General features: G+C 46.2%; 4 protein-coding genes across 9 annotated transcripts; all 4 read left to right on the plus strand.

Annotated features, from left to right (window-relative positions):
• Positions 1 to 26: 26 nt before the first annotated feature.
• Positions 27 to 4,984, plus strand: sle (slender lobes). Its single transcript, XM_020956234.2, has 5 exons — positions 27 to 224; positions 582 to 668; positions 738 to 3,754; positions 3,826 to 4,086; positions 4,141 to 4,984. The coding sequence occupies exons 1-5, from the start codon at positions 182 to 184 to the stop codon at positions 4,600 to 4,602; spliced, it is 3,870 nt and encodes a 1,289-aa protein (XP_020811893.2). The 5' UTR covers positions 27 to 181; the 3' UTR covers positions 4,603 to 4,984.
• On the plus strand, positions 4,947 to 8,397 carry DppIII (dipeptidyl peptidase 3). 6 transcript variants are annotated; one of them, XM_086839986.1, is made up of 5 exons: positions 4,947 to 5,112; positions 5,235 to 5,348; positions 5,719 to 5,969; positions 6,041 to 7,239; positions 7,300 to 8,397. In XM_086839986.1, exons 3-5 carry the CDS (start codon positions 5,782 to 5,784, stop codon positions 8,301 to 8,303), a joined length of 2,391 nt encoding a protein of 796 aa, XP_086696112.1. In that variant the 5' UTR covers positions 4,947 to 5,112; positions 5,235 to 5,348; positions 5,719 to 5,781; the 3' UTR covers positions 8,304 to 8,397. The 6 variants fall into 6 exon arrangements, with proteins under 6 accessions (XP_086696112.1, XP_086696116.1, XP_086696114.1 ...); XM_086839990.1 differs by lacking the exon at positions 5,719 to 5,969 and having other exon boundaries at positions 5,006 to 5,112; positions 7,300 to 7,427; positions 7,481 to 8,397; XM_086839989.1 differs by lacking the exon at positions 4,947 to 5,112 and having other exon boundaries at positions 5,221 to 5,348; positions 7,300 to 7,427; positions 7,481 to 8,397.
• Positions 7,718 to 10,277, plus strand: LOC110186915 (uncharacterized). Its single transcript, XM_020956237.2, has 2 exons — positions 7,718 to 9,471; positions 9,533 to 10,277. Exons 1-2 carry the CDS (start codon positions 8,620 to 8,622, stop codon positions 10,073 to 10,075), a joined length of 1,395 nt encoding a protein of 464 aa, XP_020811896.2. The 5' UTR covers positions 7,718 to 8,619; the 3' UTR covers positions 10,076 to 10,277.
• Positions 10,278 to 10,477: 200 nt separating this feature from the next.
• On the plus strand, positions 10,478 to 13,308 carry Atg13 (Autophagy-related 13). Its single transcript, XM_020955530.2, has one exon. It carries the CDS (start codon positions 10,813 to 10,815, stop codon positions 12,406 to 12,408), a length of 1,596 nt encoding a protein of 531 aa, XP_020811189.1. The 5' UTR covers positions 10,478 to 10,812; the 3' UTR covers positions 12,409 to 13,308.
• The last annotated feature ends 3,018 nt before the right edge of the window (positions 13,309 to 16,326 follow it).

Consider the following 16,326-nt stretch of genomic DNA (forward strand, 5'->3'; position numbering starts at 1 on the left):
GCCGGGAAAAAGCGCAACAGCGGGCCAGTGCTGTAAAATATTCAGTGTGGCACATGTCGATTTCACTTCATTTGTAATTTTCGGCGTTTGATTCTCGTTTTGTCAACTCATTCGCTTGCAGGACGAGAAACTATAAGTTTAATTTAGCTTGTAATATTCTGAGTACGGAAAGCAAAGTCAAATGGAGGAGAATACGGAGAACTTGGAGGTTCAGGAACTGCGCGGTGAGTGGCTTAAATGTGTGGATCGAGCGCGAGTCCTAGCAGACAAACGTGAAAAGCAACGGGATCTATGTAGATGCCGGCGTCCGAATTCGTGACCTTATTTTGCAGGGCATGCATCTAATTTTTTCGTTGAAAGAAATCCACATAAATCAAGTTAATTTGATATACAGGAAGTACAAGTAAAATGGGGGTGGGGCAATACAAAAAACACGGAGGCTCATGCAACGGGATCCGTGTGCATATGTTCATATGTATGTATTTACATGCATATGTACATCGTTGCCGGCCATTGCACCGTGTGCTCCGCTTTTTTCTCGCTTTTTCATATCCATGTTTTTTTGTCTATCATTTCTGTAGTGACGCGGGCTCGCACTCGCAGGATGTCCTTGCTGGACACAGATAGTCGGCCAGGAACGCCGCAGTTCGACACTGCATCAGATCGGGGTAAGTCTTAGTGAAATCACTAAATCAGAGGAGTCAGCTGCTCTCAATGATTACTGTCCTCTTTGATAGGTACAGCTTCACCACGCCCAACTCGCCGCACGCGCCTGAACTCGGTCACCTTGGACGTTAGGACTCCGACTCGGTCCACACGTGCCTCGCTGGCCCGCGGCGAAACCCCAGAGCCCACCACTCCCTCCTCCGTGAAGAGGACGGCCCGCACGCCGGCCAAAACCAAATCAGTACGCCAACAGTTGACGCTCACAGAAGAGGCCGAGGAAACCGAAGTAAAGGAAGTGCAGAAACCAAGCTCGCGAACAAACACGCCAACTGGCGAGAAGAGAGTGACACGCTCCATGTCTCAGACACCGCCAAGCGTTACCCGACCTTCGTCGCAACCCGATCTGAACACTTACCCAGAAGACAAACAAAAGCGGGAGGTGGAAAGTGTAGAGAACCCACATGTGGCGAAGAAGGAAGTGAAGGCGCCAGCGTCAGTAAAAGTGTCTACACCCAAGGTGTCAGTTAGGCTGGAAAAGCTTAAAATTGATGAAAAGGGAAGAGATGACAGAGTTTTAACAGAGGAAATCAAAGAGAAGATAAGAGCATTTCCTATAAACCCGTTGGTGGTCGATGGACAAAATGATAAGGATCACAAACAGTTGGTGCTGACTCTGGATTCTGAAATATCCCAGACGGTATTGAACGTTAACGAAATCACGGCGTCCATTCCCATAGCCGAGCCAAAAACAGTTCTTGATTCCCCTGAGCCATCAGAGAACACTAAGAAAATGCAACCTGCAACAGCGTATTTGCCGGTCCAGCCTCTTGAAAAAAATGATTCAATGGAGGAGCAAGAGTTTTTGGATGCAGAAGAATCCCTGCCGGTAGATGAGAGAGTGTCATTGATGGAACACGATTCTAAAGGTGAGCAGCAGGTTACGCCGAAACCAGATATAGCTGAAAACGAAATTATTTGTGAGGAGAGTCCAAAGCACAAAGAAGCAATAATTGAAACTCCTAAAGAAGAACTCATTGCGGATCCTGAGGCGGAAATCAAAGTTCCAGAAATTCTAATGATGAGTGTAGATGAGGAAATAAAAGTTCCAGATAGGGAAAATTCGGTCGTTATTTCAAGCCCGGACCCATTTGTTGGCATTAATTGCTGTGGTGAGCAAAAGAAAGTTGTCGGCTTTAACAATGATACACAGGAGACTGACGTGGAAAAGAAACGATTTCCCAAGACTCCGGGCCGCGAGAAAGCCCCATATTCCTTCACCTTTACCCCGAAGCCATTGAAGACAGACGTAGACCAGAGGCGGAATAGCTCCACGCCCTTACTGAAGGGCCAGGAGTCACAGTTGGCCCTCAGCAAGATGGAGTTGCAGACACCGCCGCTTCAAATAGACGCCATTAAGCCATTCGATGAGCTGGAGAAAGAGAAGGAGCTATCATTGGTGCAGCCAGTGAATATGTCGCCAAAGAAAGCTGTGAGCGAAATTCTCGCTCTCCTGAATAGCGATGAAGAGCTGGAACAAATTGGGGCCAAAGAGGAAGAGGGCGATGAGTGCGAGTTCATTGGTAACGAAGCGGTGGAGGCGCCTGCTGATTACCAGTCAGGAGACTCCATGGACTCATCGGAGCATCAGGAGATTGAGGAGAATGAAATTCACCACGACGGGGAATCCGTGGGAAGCCAGGACACCGAAGACGAGTCTGCTTGCGATACGGATGAATCTAATGACTCCTTTGTCGTTTCCGACGACGATGTGGAGGAGGATTTGGACCCACTATGCTACTCCACTAACGAGGAGGATGATGTGGAATATTTCGAGTCGAAGGACAAGAAGAAACGTCGCCGTATTTTAGTGGCAGAGTCTAGTGACGATGAAAACAAATGTAAGGAGCAGAACAAGAGCAAATTGGCAAAGTCCAAGGACCAGACGAATTGTTCGTCCGATGCCAGCAAACTGAGCGAGGCTGCCCAAATGATGAACGGCAGCGCAGAGAAGTCTTCGAACTCGGAAAGCGAACTGGAAAACTCGCGCATCTTTGCGCTTAACGAATTGAACAAGTCGGAGAGGTTCAACAAGACAGCCACGCGCCAGGACGCTAGCGTACTGGAGCTAGATTCCACAGATCAAGAGGAAGAGAAGGAGGAGGGCTTGACAGAGAAGAGAAATAGGAGTGTCTTTGTGATCGTGGACTCCGAGGACGATAGGGGCCCCGCTGACGAAGACGCAGACGAAGTTGAAGAACATGAAGCTGCTGCTGAAGCTAAGAGTGTGGAGGCAGAAGAGGAGGAAACTGTGGAAAAGTGCACCGGCTTTCAGACCCAAAAATCCTCGAAATCGGCGGATGAGCTTACCTCCAGTTGTCTGCGTCACCTGGATACAATGTTCAACCCTCTCCAAAAGTCACGTCGACAGTCCTTGATATTGCCCAGTCATGAATTGACTGCCAGAGAGCCGAAGATGAAGCGACGCAGTGACGTGGTTGGTAGTGACTTCTGTCCCTCACAATCCTTCGTGGAAATGATTGCCGAACAGAAACGACTTAAAAACAAGCGCAAACGCCTCTCCAAGAGCTTTTCAGGCGCTGCCGAAGATCTGGAGGAAATGAGCGGAATTTGTCATGAACGAAAGCGCTTGAAAAGCTCGAAAGGGGACTCAACAGAGTCTTTGGACGATGACGATGACCCCAACGCAGAGGCGGGTCTCGTGGAACATTCTGCTAAAAAGGAGACATCTGAACCGGATGCCTTTAAGGAAGAAGAATTCGGGGAAGGACCGATGCAGACTGAAACCATCCCAGAATTAACCCCTGATAAGGAGGAAAAGGTTACAAAAAATGTTTCTTTGAAAAAATCACCAGCAAAGAAGACGCCGTTAGATAATTCACAATCCACAGAACAATACAAGCCAACACGGGAGGCTGCAGAGGATAAAACGATTCCGTCTGTTAAACGATCAGTATCCAAGGGGAAGCCTGAATCTTCCAGTGAGCTTAGGACTGCAGAATATTACCTAAATTACTGCAACAACGTCCTACAGAAAGCCAATGAAGCTTTCCTGAAGAAGAAAACAGAGGTGAGTTAATGAATAAGTATGAACTAAAATGATTATAATCTAAAACATAACTTTTTATAATTTTTTCAAAGGACATTGCCGCAGGAAGAAAGCAAAAGAAGCAAAAGCGACCAGCTGTGTCACCGGCTGACAAATCCGAACAAGCCATAACACAGACGACGGGAAAACAAACTTCTAAGCCAGCCCTGGCCATATCTACATTCCAGGCGTGGAAACAAGCTTCTAAGCCTGCCCCTCCGCCTAAGAAGGATTTAAAGCGTCTGCAGGCAGCTCGCCAGGCGGTGGGGCATGCTGTTAGCCTCCTGGCGCCGACCAAAATCGCCGATAAAGAGGTGAGCTTGATCTCGATATTTTAAGAATTGAATTAATCTCTCGCTCCTCTACAGCCACGTTCTCTGGTACGTAAACTGTCACCGCAGCCGCCCCTACAGGCCAAGAAGGAAAGCAAAAATATAAAGAAACCCAAAAAGCAGAAGTTGGTAGAGACATCGCCACTAAAGAGTTCCGATGAGGAAAACCATGTCGTGCGAGGCAATCGTTTCCGCACGAATGCCGGCTTTGTGACAGTGTCCAGGATCGATTCTCCACCAAGAGCACCGATTATTGAGCTAATTAAAACCAGCTCGGGCATAATGCGTGTGGAGCCAGCCACACCGAAGCAGAAATACTTTCGCGAGTCGCCGGTTACTCCGAGGAACCACGCATTTCAAGAAGAGCCAGCTTCCTCTGGACACCCCAGGAAGCGAGCCAAACAAAAGGCGTTGAAGGCAACCGCAACTGGCAAACAAAATCCAGCTATGCAGTCTGCGTTGCGGTTCAAGGAACAGGCTTTTGCCCGCAAGTTTTAAGTCAAAATGCAAGTGGAAACCTAGTATTAAAAAAAGAAACTATAGTATCAGGCCAGAAGCAAGGATACGCACTTTATTCTTTTCTTTTTCTTCTGCTTCATAAGTAATCGTTTTTCAAAAATATTTCTGAACAGAGTTTATAATTTTTTTTGTTTGTATTTTACGTTTTATTGAATTAATGTTTTTCTATTTTCTTTTCTTCTTCACATGCAGTAATTTTTGGAGCAAGTTGCTCTTCTTTTTGTTAGTTTAAAAAATTGTATCTATTTTTTGCGTACCATAGATCTTGCCATGATGAAATTTCGATTATATTCCAATCACTTATATCACTATTACTTATTCTTATTGAAATAAATATATATATGTTTGTTAGACCATAAAATTATTTGGGTTGGAGACTTTTGGAAATGAACAGATTCAGTATAGTCTTATTTTTTTTTGCAGCTGGTATTTAGGGCTGGCGGACGAAGTGCTCCGGGAGTTCAATTTGACCAATAAAAAAACAGCGAAGTAAGCCTACATTCATTACATTAACCTATGTATTTTATATTTATATTTATACAGTTAGCAGTGAATTCACAGTATTGCATTTTCCTCAATATCGATGATTGTTTGTATGTAATTTTTTCCAGTTGTCAGACCTAGCAACAAAAGTTCATCTTTGATTGGTCACACTGCATGCATTTGTACAACTTGCAAAATTTTGTCGGCAAAATCATTTTTTATTTCTTCGGTTCTTTCACAAGGTACGTAAGTTCAAAGCTCGACGTAATCTGTTTTTCCGGCGCCATAAGCTTGTCGGCGGAGGAGTGTTTTGTTTTGCGATTGACTAACCAGCACGTTTGATTTTGTTGAAAATCCACATTGTACTGTGTGATCAGTGGCGTCCTAGCTTGTTATCCATGCGGTATCCATTTTGGCCGGCTCAGATTTAAGTCCCGTATATTCCTATTGGTTAACGCCTGCTTAACTGCCACTGGTCTGCTGGTTTGTGGGACAGTCCCGAAAAGAAAGTGCATCCATCATAAGATTTTTGTTACGTTTATTCCCCCCCCCCCACCAACTTGATTTTTCTTTCAAAATTTGGTATAATGCGTAGCATTTTACATTTTCCAGTTTGGGCGACGAGTTATGTAAACTGTCACATAAAAGTTGGCCCATTTCGAAATTCCCCCAGTAATGTTTTGGCTGAAATCCGTACTGAGGTGCCGGCAGCATCTAAACAGCAGGCTCTGCCAAATCCGCTGTAACCGAATCGATTCCGGGAGAACTCCCGCTCTCTATGGGGCGAATACTCCGCGATTGTCCAGAGACGCATCCGCCGTTTGTAGCTCTTTTAGACTCAGACCACTATCGATCCGCTACAGGTATATGGCAGGCTTTATCTCTGTTATCCAGACAACTATATCTAACCCCCTAAACCCCTCTGTCATTGCAGTTGCAGCGTAAATATTCCCCAGCCCGCTGACATGGCTAATAAGACCGCGCACTTCGTCCTGCCTAACACGCAGCCCATCGCCGACTTGGACTGTAAAACCGCCTTCGAGAACCTGACTGAGAAGGAGAAGCTCTATGCTCACCACTTTAGCAAGGCTTCTTGGGACGGAGGCCTCATCGCCGTCATCCAGTCGAGTCCTGAAGCACCGCTTATTTTCTCCTTGCTGCACCGTATCTTTGTGGCAGAGAAGCCGTCTGAGCTGAAAGTCAAGGCTCTACAAGCAGGAGTCAGTTCTGATGAGTACACAGGCTTCCTGGTCTATGCCTGCGGTGTGTTCGCCAACGCGGGCAACTACAAAGGAATGGGCGATAGCAAGATCGTGCCCAATCTGCCCGAGGCGAAGTTTGAAAGCATTGTACGTTCCTCAGCTGCCTACGCAGCCGAGCCACGAGTGGGTAAAATCTTCGAAAAAGTCAAGGACTTGGTATATGCGCTGGAGTCGCGAAACGAGATATTGGGATTTGCTCCTGATGGGATAACTACGTACTGGTCGGACAACTGCACCAAGGAAGATTCTGTGATTGTCAACAAGTGGCTAACCTCCAAGCGCATAGAACCCTACATGTGCCGCACGTTTAAGGTGCTAGAAAATGGTCAAACCATCTACGATGTCAAGTTGGGATCAGTGGCGGAATCCCCGCAGGACGGGATCACACTGCCGCTGGAGGAGTTCAAGGGCAACAAGTTCAGAGTGACCCGGGGAGACTACCGAAAGCTCCTGCAGCGCGTCAACCAGCACCTGTTGGAGGCCCAAAAGTACGCGGCCAACGATAATGAGTCCAAGATGATCGAGCACTACGTTCGGTCCTTCGAACAGGGCTCGCTTGCCGAACACAAGGACGGCTCGCGCTGGTGGATCAAGGACAAGGGGCCTGTTATTGAGACATACATTGGCTTTATTGAAACCTACAGAGATCCGGCTGGAGGTCGCGCCGAATTCGAGGGCTTTGTGGCCATGGTAAACAAAGAGAGCTCCGCGAAGTTTTCCGAACTTGTAAATCGAGCCGAGAAGCTTGTGGAGTACCTGCCCTGGACGAAGCCGTACGAGAAGGATTCTTACTTAAAGCCTGACTTTACCTCCCTCGATGTCCTTACCTTCGCAGGTAGCGGAGTGCCTGCCGGCATTAATATTCCAAACTGTAAGATGGATTTCTACCTGACCGTCGAGACATTTATATTAATTTCATTTTTTTATGTAGACGATGAAATCCGTCAGGACGAGGGTTTTAAGAACGTCTCATTGGGCAATGTGCTGGCCAACATAAACCGCAAAGACCCCATTCCCTTTCTTACCGGAGAGGACCAGACTTTGATGAAGGAGTATAAGGTAAGCGCTTTCGAGGTTCAAGTAGGTCTCCATGAACTTCTTGGTCACGGCAGCGGTAAGCTGTTCCGGGTCGACGAGAACGGACTCTACAACTTTGACAAGGAGAACACCAAGAACTTGATCACTGGCGAAAGCATCTCGACGTGGTACCTGCCGGGGGAAACATACGATACGAAGTTTGGGGCGATTGGATCTTCATATGAGGAGTGCCGTGCTGAAGCCGTGGGACTTTATCTCTCCCTGCAGCGGGACATTCTAGAGATCTTCGGTTTCAAGGACAAGGTGGAGCAGGACAACATCATCTACGTTAACTGGCTCAGCCTGATTTGGAACGGGATGGGCGTGGCCCTGGAAATGTTTAACCCTAAGTCCAAGCTGTGGCTACAGGCCCATTCTCGCGCCCGGTTCGTTATTATGAAGGTACTTCTGGAAGCTGGTGGCGGGCTGGTGAAAGTTGAGGAAACCGAGGGCGGAAAGAACCTTCTGTTGACCGTAGATCGTACCAAGATCGAGACCGTAGGAAAGAAGGCACTAGGGGACTTTCTCACCAAACTCCAGGTTTACAAGTCGACGGCGGACATCCAGGCGGCCAATAAAATGTACGAGCACTATTCGGAGGTGAATGACAGCGGATCGCATCCTTGGGCCAAGTGGCGGGACATCTGTCTGGCTCACAAGAAGCCGCGAATGATCCTCGTGCAGGCCAACACTGAGGTGGGAAAGGACAACAAGGTGCAGCTGAAGACCTACGAGCCAACCCATGAGGGCTACATCCAGTCCTGGGTGGAGCGTTACCCCACCACGGACATCGATGATCTGCTGGAATCCATTGCGGAAAAAGACAAGAAGTACTTTCCGACGGCCTTTGAAAATTGATTATGCATTTAATGACTTCTTATAGATTTAAATTATGATTTTGAAGAAATTATTAAATTGTCATTTAATGACGAAGTACCCATTTTCCATCAAAGCTAGTTTTTGCTTAGTTTAAGATTTTTTTTAAATATGAAAATATTCTCCGCAGGAAGTGATTCGACCTGACGTTGCCATTCACAGGGATGCGATGACAAGGATCTACCTGAGTAGATACTTAGTAACGCAGACATTATATAAAAGTTGTCATTGAGTTTTGTGTAATATTTCCCACTTCCCTGCCACTGTGTTTCAAATATATTGTTTACCTTTCCTCGCCATGGAAACCGTTAAAGGTCGATGTTGCCAGCGAGACTATGACGTGTTCGCAGTCGGAAAAGCCAAATTTAAGGTGTCGCAGTGCATCCGCTTAGAGCGCGATATGCACAGCTTCAGAGAGTTCCAGGAGATGCAGCACGACCTGGATAAGATTAACAGTCTGAAACTCTCCAAGGAAATGACACGGGATGCATTCGACAGGACGGCCATGACACATGAGATGCAGCAATTAAAGAACGCGGAGTTCGTGGAGAAGAAGCGCCGTCAGCAGTTGCGCCAGGATTGCGAGGAGCTCCGGGATTTGGCAGAACAACTCCGTCTGGCTGCCATTTCCAAGCAGATAGCCGATGACCTAGCGGAACGGAGTCGCATCCGCCAGCTGGCCGTTCAGGATGAAGCAAAGGAGGTGTCCGAAGACCGCTGCTTGTTTGAGGCGAAGCGGCGCGAGGCAGAAGTAGCCCGCAAGGAGCAGCAGCGTTGCCTACGTGAATCCCTCGTCAGCCAAATGGAGGAAAATCGCTTACGTCGCCAGCGGCAACACGCTCAAGGGATGAACGACCGGGAGCAAAGCCAGGCCAAACAGAAGCAGATCCAGGAGGAGGATCGTGCTATTCAGCTTGAACTGGAAGAGCGAAAAGTGCAGAAACGGCGTGACATGTTGCGGTCCATCGAGGAGAACAAGCAGCAAAGAGAGTGGGAACGGGCACATAATCTGCAGGAGCTGGAAAAACTACTCGAGAAACAGTCGGAGATCGAAGACAGAAAGTTGCTGCTGGAGGAAGTACGTCTGCAGGCACAGCGAAAGAAGCAGGAAATCAGCGATCGCCTGGGCGAACAGGTTCTCCAAATCGAGGTAATATAGTAATTCAGTGATTTAATTCCCCTTAGCGACTCTGACACCTTTTTAATTGCAGAACCAGAAGCGTTATCGAGAAAACCTTTTGCAGGATCTGCTGGAAGCGGAGTACATAGCCAAGAGTGACGAGCGCTTCCGTCAGCAGATTCAGCAGGAGCAAATGTCGCGGCGTCGAAGCAAGCTCGAGATGGACCGTTATCGTTTGGAATTGGAGCACCGCAAGATGGAGGAAATGCAGTTGAAGCGCACTGAGATCGAGACCCGCCACCAGGAGGTGTCTGGCACAAACTTGGAGGCCGAGAAACAGCTCGAGAGCTACCGCAGGCGTAGGGCGCACGGGGCCTCCCTGCTGGCCATGATGGACGACAATCAGCGCAAGCGAGCAGAGGCCACCGCCGAAACCGTTAAGTACTTCGACATGAAGGCCAAGTCCGACGCCGAGTTAAAGGACCGGATTAGGCGAGAGCGGTTGCTCATGTTGGGCCAGGTGCCAGCCTCTGTTCTGCGATATTTGCCAAATCATGTGCTGACCTCTACGGATCGAGAGCACTTCTTCGTCTCGGGGGAGGATCAGCAGCCAATGCGCGGTGGTGATATGTAGTCTATGTTGGCCCTGTAATTGTCCTAATAAATCAATTCAAATCTTCATCCACCCGCCACCCAATCGGTGTACGTGACGTGTATCACCGCCGAATTCGCGATGTTGCCAGACAGAAACTGAACTGGAAAAAATTAAAACTAGTTCCAAACAATTTTATGGGATAAAGAAAAGTAAATAAATACGAAAACAAATTTATAACAAAGATATTACAAAATTACGAAGTTAATAATTATTTGAACGCATCATCAAAAATTGTTTTGGTACTTTTATGATTGTTTCAGAGTTTTGTTTGATTTCTTGCAATATCGCAGTCAATATATAAAAAGCGTTATAATCGAGAAGCCATGAGTTCCGAACGAAACTAGTTCACCTATTCCAATTTCTTGAAGACGCCTTCCAACAAGGTGGCAGCTCTACTGGGCCACCGCGCCCGTATGGCAACACCGTAGGCAGTGTCTCAGTTTTTTTCAGTTTAATTAATAAAGTGGGAGTGATCTGTTTGCAAAAATCAAAACAAACACGGAAATCGTTTCACAATTTACAGTGTTTTGGCAAAATGCCAGGGCAAGTGATAATTGTGTTCTGCAGTGCATAGAACGCAGAGTACGCTGCGAGAAAAACGAAAAATTCGACGGAAAACAAGACGCGGAAATAAAAGAAGAAGTGACAGCGAACTTTGTTCACACACACGCACACACAAACAAACAAAAACGCAAATCAAAGGAAATACAAAGAAAATGTCTGCCCTGCGCTTGAATGCGGCGGAGCGGGACCTGGAGAAGTTCATCAAGTTCCTGGTCCTAAAGTCCACCCAGGTGGTGGTGCAGTCGCGGTTGGGGGAAAAGATGCAGACGCAATGCAATCCACTGGCGGGCAGCGACTGGTTCAACATCGCCGTCCAGGATCACCCGGAGGTGCTAGACGAAACCAAGAGGGCATTGGGTCTCAAGACGGGCGAAAGCATCCTACAGCGGCTTCCGCTCTGTGTGGAAATCTCGCTTAAGACTTCCGACGGCGACCAAATGGTGTTGGAGGTGTGGTCCCTGGACCTCCTGCAATCCGCCACAAACGGCGCCGCTCTGGCCTCAGGAGAACCCAAGGCCGACCTCGCAACCGCCAACACTGAAGGACAGACTCTGAAAGCGGCCCACGCCATCTACAACCGAATGGGCATTATGCTCAAGTCTCTAATCTCGCTCACCCGCACCACGCCCGCTTACAAACTGTCACGCCGGCAGTGCCCCGACTCCTATGGCATCTTCTACCGGATATACGTGGACAGGCCCCAGGTGCACACGCTGGGCGAGGGCCACAAGCACGTGAAGATCGGCCAGCTCAACACGATCGTGGGCTCCCTGGTGATGTCCGTGGCCTACCGCACCAAACTGACCATCTCGCCAACGGCCGCCCAGTCGGAGAGCAACACCATCATGCTTAAGTCGGACCACTTCCGACCTGCCACCGACGTCAGCTCGGCTGGCTTTCAGCAACAACAGTTGTCAAATGGCACTGCCGTGGTTAAAAAGCTGGCCTTGAATCCAGCCATGGGCTCTGGCGTTGATCGTCGCTGCATCGACATAGAAAAGCCGCTCCGTCCGGGAGCGTTCACGGATATGGGAAAACTAAAGCAATACACGGAAGACGATTTCGTTCTACCCGAAACGCCGCCTTTTGAGTGGCTTCTACGAGGACGGGGCTCTGTGGAATCTCTTAACCGCTTAGACAATAATGTGGTCGCCAGTGTCTTGAGTGCCAATAACAACAACAATCACCAAGTCAACAATTTCAACCAGAGCAGCAATATTAACAACAACTCCACGGGATTTAAGAGCTTCGAAAAGAATGTTGGGAACTATGTGTCGCCAATCAAGAGTCTACTGATCCCCGCCAGCTCCTCCTCCGCCTATCGCCACCACTCTGAACCGGCTCTGCAACCTCCGCCCGATGATGATAACCTGCTTAAGGAGCTGCACTTTCCTTTCGCCTCGCCCACGTCTCATGTGAACGATCTGGCAAAGTTCTACAGGGAATGCTACCACGCGCCACCATTGCGCGGTCTCAACGAGCTGCAGGCGGAAATCTCCTCCTTGGCTTCAGCGGCAACCACACCACCCTCCACTTCCTCTGTACCAGCGTGTGGAGCCATAGCAGCAGTAGCCACAGCGGTAGCTAACAGCCCCGCCGATGCCAGCGCCATGGATGACCTGTCCCGGCAGCTGGAACAGTTCGAGACTTCGCTGGAGGACTACGATAAGCTAGTATCGCAATTTGGACTCACGGGCTCTTCTTCAACGGGTAGTCGCAGCAGCGGCGGCCTTCAAATGAGCAACTGAGCTAACATTTACATTTTAAATTTACTTTAAATTATTTTTAACGGGGCGGTCATGTTCGGTCAAGTAGCTACCTTCCATCGGCACGAGAGTCAGTAGAATAGACACAGTGTGAAAAATAATATATTTTATTTGGTGTAACACAAGCACATTATCTTATCAGCAGTAGAGCATCTCAGAGTTGCATATTTTGTGAGTAAAGTTCCCAGAACGAACACCCGCCCAAACTATGTATAATTTATGAATGCCATTGAGTTTAGTTGAGTTTGATAGGCTGCTATTTTACGTTACTAAGCTATGTAAATAATTTTATAAAGCCCCAACAGGAGGCTCTAGTTCCCTCTAAGTTGTACATAGGACTAGAGAGTAGGGAGAGAGCTCTCTGTTACGTTTTAAATTTTTTACTGCAGCAATTTAGTCTTAGCTGCAAGTGCATATTGCATCGGCCCTACCTATAGGTTTTTGCATATGTTTGTAAGTTGGGCGCTCTCGACGCTTGTTTGTTTCTTTGTTCAAGTGCCTTTTGCCTTGCTTATAAGTGAACAGAAAATTATAATATAAATAATATATCTAGCGATAGATAAAATCAATTGTTCATAAGTTTAACCGTTTCTTTTGCAAAACGATTAAAATCGAGAAGCGAACCCAATCGAAGGACTTCAACAGTAACGAAAGATGTGTACATATGTCGATTCTAACCTAGAAATTGGAAAAGAACAGTTAGTGTCTATTAGTTGTAATCGTAATTTGCTGTTACCTATATATATTTATTGATTTTTGAAAATTCAAAAATATTGCTAACATAAACGGAGTATACATTATCACTACGCAAGTAAACGATAGGAGTAAGAGAATTTATACATACAAACAATGAATAAAAGCAATTGTTAATCAAGACACAAATCAAAATGTTGAATACTCAGGAGACTGGACTCAGGGCCGTGTCACTAGTTTTTCATGATGTCCCATACCTTGCCTTGTCAGAAGTTGCGGCTATTGGTGTATCTTATACACATATCTAAATCACACCCCGCGGGGGCAGAGACCATGTGACGACTTACGACGCAAAGATTTATGCAAACAAACACTCCCCCCGAAAGGGTTTTTCCACCGCCTCAAACCGGTTATCACTGTTTTTATTTTGCATATTCACCTGCTTTATCGAACTGTCCGGAATTCTATCGTAAAATCAGAATAGGCGGGGAGTGCTGCACCTGACACTACCTGGCAGATTGCGGTGGCTATTATCAATTAGCATGCGATTAATGAATTCGATCTCCCCGCAGCTGGCGTCTCTCCCATAGCTCTGTATAGTATATTTAAGCTTATCGGTAGTACTAATCCGCAGCCTGGAGATTACAGCTTTTTCGCATTTCAGACGCCATTTCATCGCGAATTAACGTCACTATTGGCAACGGCAACGGCATCGCAGAGGCTAAATAGTTTTATTTTTAACTAAGCACATATAGCATACGTATACGCTTACAGTTTGGTTGATGTTTTTGACGCCTTTGCTTGCTTTGCTTTGCTTTGCTCTTTAGCCGATTCTGGCCTTTTCTACCCATTGTCAAAGTGCAAGGCGTCCGGCAACATATGTATGACCTAATGGATTGTCCTATGTATTAGGAAACTAACTTTGGAAAGCCCAAGTTTATATATCCTTGCAGTTTGAAATTGAATTATAGTATCGTTGCGAAAATCAATGTAATAATGAAAAAACAAATATTAAAATATTCGCATTCTTACAATCGTTACTTAATTTGTATAATTATATTGTATGTATTAGGTTAATAAATCTGCATAAAACTTAGCGGTCGCACCTTGGCGACAGGTCGTCGCCAGATTGCATTTGTGTAACGAAGCCGTCGTGTTAGAAGCGCGTCGAATATAGTATGAATTTGTGTTTTCTTTCCGTTTTAATTGTCAAACATTCCGCCGTGTGCCTTTGTTTGCATTCGCTGTTACCAAGTGACCAATTGGTAGCAGCGCCAACAATTAAATGTATTGGATATACTTCGCTCTTTCTTTCGTTATTTTCCCTGTCGATGTCAACGCTCCAAGTTTTACTGCCCACGAGAACCGGATTGAACTCTCTCTGTGCCCATGGTTGTCTCTTTTTCCCTCGCCCACGCACCTTAGCTTAAATTATTTCCACAGTCCAGCTTCCCAAACTGTACCCTTGGCTCAAATGAATTGCTGAAGTTCTCAATTACGTGTCCTGGAAAAACTGTATATTCAGGGAATTCGATCTAAGTTATATATTTTATATCGGAGTGTTTCTCCTTAAGGAGTAAGCACTGTATCTCTTAAAGGCAACGGAATTTTTCAATTGTATTCACGTGCCGAAGCGAACGCTGTCGGTCAGTTCAAGCAATAAAAAACCCCGCAAGGTGGATTTCGGTTTCGACATTGTTTGATAAGCTCTCTCGAGCAGTAATAACGATAAACAACAAACAGAAGGCGATAAGGCAAGGCCCAACAAATGCAATGCGAACGCGGTCAGCGCTATAATTGCGTTTTTATGCAATTTGGCCGCATATTTGAAATTTTTATACCAAGCTAACAAAACGATGAATGGACGCAGCTTTGAAGCTCCGGGTTGTGTTTGCAAGCTTTTCGTGCAGCTGCAACGGTACGGCGCACTCAGTGGATCGTGTGGCCCACACATGCATAGGAACACGCAGTGGTGTACCTACGGAAGGGGCTAATGGGGCGAAGACCCCAAAAAATCTTCCAAAATCTCAAGCATAGAACTTTGGTAGGTAAGCTCAGAGTTTTAAATTGTGTGGGATTGGTTTTGATTTTTTATTGCATCCTACTTGGGTCCCCGATAAATATCCCTCGTGTCACCCTTGCATATCACAGTATAAGTAGTCCATCTGGTTCGCCGGCTTTGAAACGCAGCTGCAATAATAAATAGTATAACTGTAGCTATTTTTAGACTCCCACTCTCCACATGCACATAAACATAATCACCACATGTTGCTCATAAGCCTTGGCGAATTTTTGGGAAACAACAGCATAAAAAATGCGTATGAAAAAATAAACCTACAGCCTGTTGCTACGTGACGAAAGTCTTGTTCCACTCCCGTCGAAAAGGGAGGCCCATACGCTATTCCCCCTCCCCTTTCGACCCGGCTACGTGAGCGGGCGGGTGACAGTGTGTGGACTGGGAGTGGTGGATCCAATGTTGTTCTTATTATACCCTTACCGGAGGTATTTAGATAATAATCATAATAATTGAAAGGGAATTTTTTTGCCCGTTATATGGCATTAACTGTAGATAATCATAAACATCTAATGACAATTTATAAAAATTGTCAAAACCTCTACATTTTATGCACCATCAAGAATGTTAATATTTGTCAGGGTAGACAAACTTCGGCTTGCTTAGGCTAAGCTTCTTTCTTGTTGTGTTCTGCCATCTCCCTCGCACGCCTTGCGGCCTTGCGAGTGCTTTGTTTGTTTTTGTTATGCTGGAAGGAAAAAACTCGATTAATAACAAACAATATAAGTAAGAAAGCTATAGTCGAGCTACGACACAAAAAAAAGCGACTGATAAACAAAGAACTCTGATCGATGCCCGACAACTTGTTTTAGTGCTGCTATACAGCAAAAACAGAAACTGCAGCTGGAACTATATGTCTTTTCCGGAAGTCACGGCGAGGGTGCTATTCGCTTACACAAAGCGGAAGTTTGTCGTAAAAAAGAAATGAACTCCAAAAGAATGTGTTTAAGCCTAGAGATAGCAAATTCGTCCATACATACATATGTATGTATGTACATACTAGCGCTAAATTCTACAGGAAATGCATGCAAATCAAGATAGTTCAATGTCAAACTGGTTTTCAAAAGTTAAAATAAGCATGTGTAGCATTTGTTTATAAACAAAATCAAAATAATGTGTATAAGGAGCAGTAA

The sequence above is a fragment of the Drosophila serrata genome, unplaced genomic scaffold (genome assembly GCF_035046125.1).
Source record: "Drosophila serrata isolate PLE 108 unplaced genomic scaffold, ASM3504612v1 contig_382, whole genome shotgun sequence".
Lineage (NCBI taxonomy): Eukaryota > Metazoa > Arthropoda > Insecta > Diptera > Drosophilidae > Drosophila > Drosophila serrata.